This window comes from Abramis brama (assembly GCF_963993115.1).
Source record: "Abramis brama genome assembly, chromosome: 18".
Classification (NCBI taxonomy): domain Eukaryota; kingdom Metazoa; phylum Chordata; class Actinopteri; order Cypriniformes; family Leuciscidae; genus Abramis; species Abramis brama.
The window spans coordinates 12,927,546-12,933,725 of NC_139980.1; the positions used below are offsets into that span (position 1 = coordinate 12,927,546).

General features: G+C 37.5%; 1 protein-coding gene across 1 annotated transcript; it reads left to right on the forward strand.

The window, feature by feature from the left end:
- Nucleotides 1-2,151: 2,151 nt before the first annotated feature.
- LOC311067992 (putative inhibitor of apoptosis) lies at nt 2,152-3,081 on the forward strand (the record flags this gene model as incomplete). Its single annotated transcript, XM_084090134.1, has 1 exon — nt 2,152-3,081. The coding sequence occupies one exon, from the start codon at nt 2,152-2,154 to the stop codon at nt 3,079-3,081; it is 930 nt and encodes a 309-aa protein (XP_083946260.1).
- Between the last annotated feature and the right edge of the window lie 3,099 nt (nt 3,082-6,180).

Genomic DNA, 6,180 nt, shown 5'->3' on the forward strand with positions numbered 1-6,180 from the left:
CTGGTTCTGTGTTTTTAAAAATAAAGACAAGGATACCTCTTTCTATAAGCGACCCTTAAAATCTGTGCATACAACAAAACACGTGTAGGTGTACGATGATTTATCAGAAAATTACTTTTGTTTGAAGAAAAACTTAAATCAGCTGGTGCTTGATAACTATTGAAGTTATGATGATGCGATATTTATCACGTTTTCATTTTAACTCAATACTCTATGAACTTTAACATCTTGTTGGTCAAATTAACTAAAGCCTGCGCAAAATGTTTGTTGCGAACAATTCACCTATGCTGAGGCGAGAGGCGGACCCCAGTCGTTGTCATGATAAATATTTCAGGACATCGCACGATCTAGCTCTACTAGCCACAGACTGCTGTGCTACTGCAACAAAAGTTGAAAGTCCTGTTTGCCTGAACCTGACGCAAACTTCCGACCCAAAAACACAAGGCTTGGATAATTGTGCCGCAAGGACTCAGGAGATTCAAGGAACAGTCGGGACTATTCTGCACGAATTAAAAGACAAACCATTCATCGCCGCTAAGCTAGAAGAAATCAGCGCGAGACTTCTGGACAAACCCTGCGAGGAAATAGTGCACGACGTCGTTGATCTCTGGGAAGGTCTCTCGATCGTGAATGGAGAGTGACCAAGACCCCACCAGTATGGGTGCTGCCTGTAGCCTAAAGAGCTGTATGGAATTCATGTTTAAAGACCATTACAGACACCAGATGACCGAACTGATGAATAAGATTATTGCGGATGCATCCCACCCTGATACACCGTGTTATGAAACTGTGCGTGAGGCAAATCTCAAGAAAAATATGATACATATAAGAGGACTGGCTAATTCATGGGACGATTTGACGGACAAATGCGCTTATGGTACCGATCCGCCTGATGTAATGATAAAACAGGTTCTAGATATGATGTGTGAATCACAATCCCTACTAGGGTTCACCGATGTGCTGTGTACTTGTACGTATGTGGCGGATGTCTGTACCGAGCTGGTAAAGAATTCAAAAGAATATGACTCCGATGATGAGGATGATGCTGTTCAAATTGTCGAAGTGATTAAAAACGTTGAAAAAATTATCGAAATGTATGTCGATTACATCCTAGATCGTAACATGATGGCCTGCCGTGACTTTCTTTTCTGGTTAGACTATCAGTGATCCATTTTACTTAGACTATGCATGTAACATCGTTATATCTAATTTTACTATATTCCGTTTTGTACTAACATCATTATATTCAATTTTACTTAGATTTTGTTGTACTAACATTATTATTATTATATCCATGTATATTGTATTATAATCATTTTTACTATCTTCTATTATATCCATGTATATTGTGTTATAATCATTTTTACTATCTTCTATTATATCCATTTTTACTTGTGTTATATTAACATCATTTATCCATGTTTACTTATATCATGTATCCTGTAACTTTTTTAATAAAAGATTGATTCAAACCACATGTACGCGTTATTCTTTTGCAGCGGTTGAAACGGCAGCATGTCGGAGCTCATGAAAAAGGCTTATTATACACCCTCCAACCCCGGCTCTTTAGGGGGTAAAAAACGATTAAAGGACGCCGTCTTAAAAGAAAGTGGGGTCCGTTTAAGCGATAAAAAGGTTTCAGAATGGCTGGCTGGTGAGGATGCTTACACATTACACAAAACAGCCCCTATAAAATACAAACGAAATAGAGTGGTTGTGTACGGGGTCGATATGCAGTTCCAGGCCGATCTAGTCGACATGATCGCCTACACCTAGGATAACGACGGTAATAAATATCTACTGACGTGCATAGACGTATTTAGCAAGTACGCGTGGACTCGCGAGGTCGCTAGAGCGTTCGAGTCTATACTCGAAGAGGGTCGTGTGCCACAGAAATTGCAGACGGATCAGGGGAAAGAATTTTTTAACAAACAATTTCAAGATGTAATGAAAAGGTACGACATTAATCATTTCGCTACCGCTACCTATTTGAAAGCCAGCGTCGTAGAACGATTTAATAGAACGTTAAAGAGTCGTATGTGGAGATTTTTAACGGCTACAAATTCCCGACGATACATAGATGTTTTACAAGACATTATGCAGGGGTACAACACCAGCCATCACCGAAGTATCAGAATGAGACCCGGTTACATGGATATGTCTCACCAGCGCCCTCCGGCTTGTCACAATCTTGGCATGCGTCGGGAACAGGAACGCCTTGACACCTTTAAGAAATGGACTCCTGCTGCATTATCTCCGGCCGAGCTTGCCAAAGCTGGTTTCTACTACCTTGGCCAGGGCGACAGAGTGGCTTGCTTCAGTTGTGGAGGCCAGCTTAGCAACTGGGAACCGGGAGATCGTGCAGTATCAGAGCACCAGAGACATTACCCCAGCTGCCGTTTCGTTCGAGGTGACCGTGCAGATAATGTACCTTTATCTAGCCCTTTCAATGTATCAGCAATGCAACGGTGTGAAGAAAGGTTGCTCACATTTGTCTACTGGCCCTCAAGAATAACTGTTCGACCAGAACAATTGGCTAAGGCTGGTTTTTACTATGTTGGTCGTAATGTTGACGTGAAGTGCTTTTGTTGCGATGGTGTACTCGGATGTTGGGAGTCTGGTGATGATCCATGGGTAGAACATGCCAAGTGGTTTCCAAGATGTGAATACCTCTTGCAAGAAAAGGGCCAAGAGTTTGTTCATCAGATTCAAGTAAGATTGCCAAGACTATTTGAGCAGCTATTGACTAATGGAGACAGCGACTCAAGAGAATTTGTGAGAGAACAAGAGAACAATCCTGTGGTGAAGTCTGCTTTAGAGATGGAATTTGAGTGTGGCCCGACGCCCCAGACAAATGAAGCTGCATCCCCTAGTCAAGATCTTTCAGACTTGCCTATGGAGGAACAGTTAAAAAGACTTCAAGAGGAGCGCACATGCAAAGTTTGCATGGATAAGGAACTGAACATTGTCTTCATCCCCTGTGGTCACCTAGTTGTGTGCAAAGAATGTGCACCTTCTCTGCGCAAGTGCCCCATATGTAGAGGATTGGTCAAAGGCGCTGTACGTACTTTCCTATCCTAAAGTTTTCCTATCATTTGCATTTAACTTAATAAATAATAAAAACAAAGGAGAAGTTTATTATTTTCACTCAGTCCAGTAACAAAATTTGTTTAAACATTACACGTTTAAAACATATGGCTAAATTGTTCACCATAAGTTCTGTTACACACATTTAGAAAGTAGCTAGGATGCGCAGGCTTTAGTTAATTTGACCAACAAGATGTTAAAGTTCATAGAGTATTGAGTTAAAATGAAAACGTGATAAATATCGCATCATCATAACTTCAATAGTTATCAAGCACCAGCTGATTTAAGTTTTTCTTCAAACAAAAGTAATTTTCTGATAAATCATCGTACACCTACACGTGTTTTGTTGTATGCACAGATTTTAAGGGTCGCTTATAGAAAGAGGTATCCTTGTCTTTATTTTTAAAAACACAGAACCAGAGAACAGAGAACCTTGTGCGGCATATCCGCATAAAGGGTTAAAATATACATTTTAGCGCTATTTAAAAACTAGGACGGTATAATGTAAATGTCTCAAGTGAAGATGATGGTTTAAAACATAATTTTATCAAATCAAGCCAATTCATGCGAATACTGTCGTATATGAACAAAGAGAAGACCTAGAGTTCACTAACATTACAGCTAACTGCAGGAAACAGATATCCGGGGTGAGTGTAAAGAAAACGGCATACAAAACATTACAATCCCAGCCGGCAATACGATAAGTGTTGCGATAGTGATGTTAAAAATTGTTGTTTCAGAAGAAATGCAAAGATGTGCTTTTTATGAGCGCCCCGCTCGACACATGAGGTCACATCTCCGCGCTGCTGTTTTGGCGCGCTTTATGGAAGTTTGAATCGTTAGCGATGGAGCGCGTGAACACAAGCAGTGTGAGAGGATTCCTGAGATCTTGCGACGATCTGACTGAGAAGATTCGCTGTTTAATACAGAAGAAACTCGTCAAGACGTACTTGAGCAGGTGATATTATGCGCTTACGATGCGATGTGAACGGGGCCGTAGAGAATTCGGGGGCCCCCTAAAAAATATATTCATGCTGGCCCCCTTCACCAATATCATATACTGTAAATAGATGAGCATGGAGGCCCAAATATAGCGGAAGATGGTGATGTTGTTGTAAAACATTTATTTTAAAAGTTAAATGTTTATATATAAAATTACAACTAATAAAATCTAACAAAAAGAAAGAGATAGTTGAATAATAAAACAAATTTTAAAAAAGTAACTGCAAAATAATGTTTTTCCCATCAGTCTGTTATAATTCATAAATCAAAAAGTAAAGAATGCAGTCAAATTTAAAAAATAAAATCATTTATTGCCTTATTTTTTAATAAAGATAATATGGAACTGGTAATATTATTAAATAAATCTAATAAATGTATTCATCCAAGTGCAGTGTGTCGTATTCATGTTTTCTCGATGTAATAAATAAAAAGTGAAAAAGTGAATGTTTGAACTCTGGTGTATGCTAAATGAAAACAGGCGGACGGGTGTATGAATGTGTCTACAGGTGTATCTAACCCTAACAACTAATGACCAACTTTATTTTTGCTATTGTACATACATTTTATTCTTCTAACTGTTTGTCTTTGGTTAACACAGCTGGAGAGGAACAACAGGGAGGTTGGAAGACACAGTAGAGGAACTACAGAATAAATATGGAGAGAAAACAGCATTAAAAAGGATCAAGTCCATAGTGAAAAAAATCAGAAAAAAGAATATCAAACGTAGGAAAAGTTGTATAATTTACTTTGTTAGTAATCAATATGTTTCTCAATCTTCAATAAGCTTTACTATAATGTTTACATGGTTTTTGGTTGTGTATTTAATTGTTCATTTTTTAACAGATGGTGACGTTCAACAGCCTAACAACCTTCCACAACGACGAAAGCATAATATTTCTACATCATTGGGACAGCCATTAATTCAGAACCCTAATCAGCTTAACTTAACAATTGCCCAGAAGAATGGTGGGACAATAGTTACTACAATCATGGTAGAAAACACAATATATGGTGATGTTAACATCAGTGCGGTGAGTGTCTGATAATTTAAGAAGCAGTTGCTTAGTTAAGAAATGATTTGTGTATGTTATATATATATATATGTGTATTTTTGTTTTGTTTTTTAAAGTTAGTCCATAGGGTGTGGAACTTAGCACAACTATTTACACGCATACTGTTTTTGACACATAGTGATTGTGAACATTCCATTTTTTTTTTTTTTTTTTTTTTTTTTTTTTCAAATAATACATCTCTTTCATTTTGTGCCGGATGTTAAAAGATAAAGGTATTAGTTAATAACAATTAAAAACTTTAAATCAACATGAAGCCATAATATTAATCAATAAAATATGGTTAAATTACAGTACAATGACTACAATGATATTTTATTTTATTTTATTTACAAAGTTGTGTGTCGTGAGTGAGACCTAGCAAAGATTACACCAATATTAGATTTCTTGTTGCGTGGTTGCACTATATGCCAGAAGCTTAGTCATCAACATCTAAACTAAACATTATCATGGTTTAGTTGTATTTTAAAACACTGTTTTTTTCTTCTTTTTCTGATTTTTCAATTTTCAGGCCGATATTTGTAGAAATAAGCAAAATACATTTATAAAAACAAGTTAATGGCCTTGTGTCAGAACACAACAGGTCTTTTTATTGTAACTTTGAAAAGTGTAATACAGTATTTGATTTTTACAAATACCTAAACCAACGGGCCTAAGCTGTTGACCCCTGAAGTTATGACTTCTGAAGGCCTCTCATGTGTAGATTCGCTCGTTGAAAAAAATGGTATTTTATTAGCTAAAATCATTGTCTGTATTCATAAAATATGTCCTCATGGGTGTAAAATGACCTCTGCCAATGATCTGACTTATCCTCGTAAGCGAAACATTTCTTATCTTTATTTACATGGGGCGGGTAAGTCCAAGGAGGCTTCCGTGCCGTTCCGCCATCTTGAAACACTATAATAACAGAGAGGGACAAAAAGCGCTAGCCTAACTCAAGACGTTTCATCATCAACACTACTATAGTCAACAGCACATTCAAAAGGACCATCAAAATAGTGTTACGTTAAAAAGGCGTAAT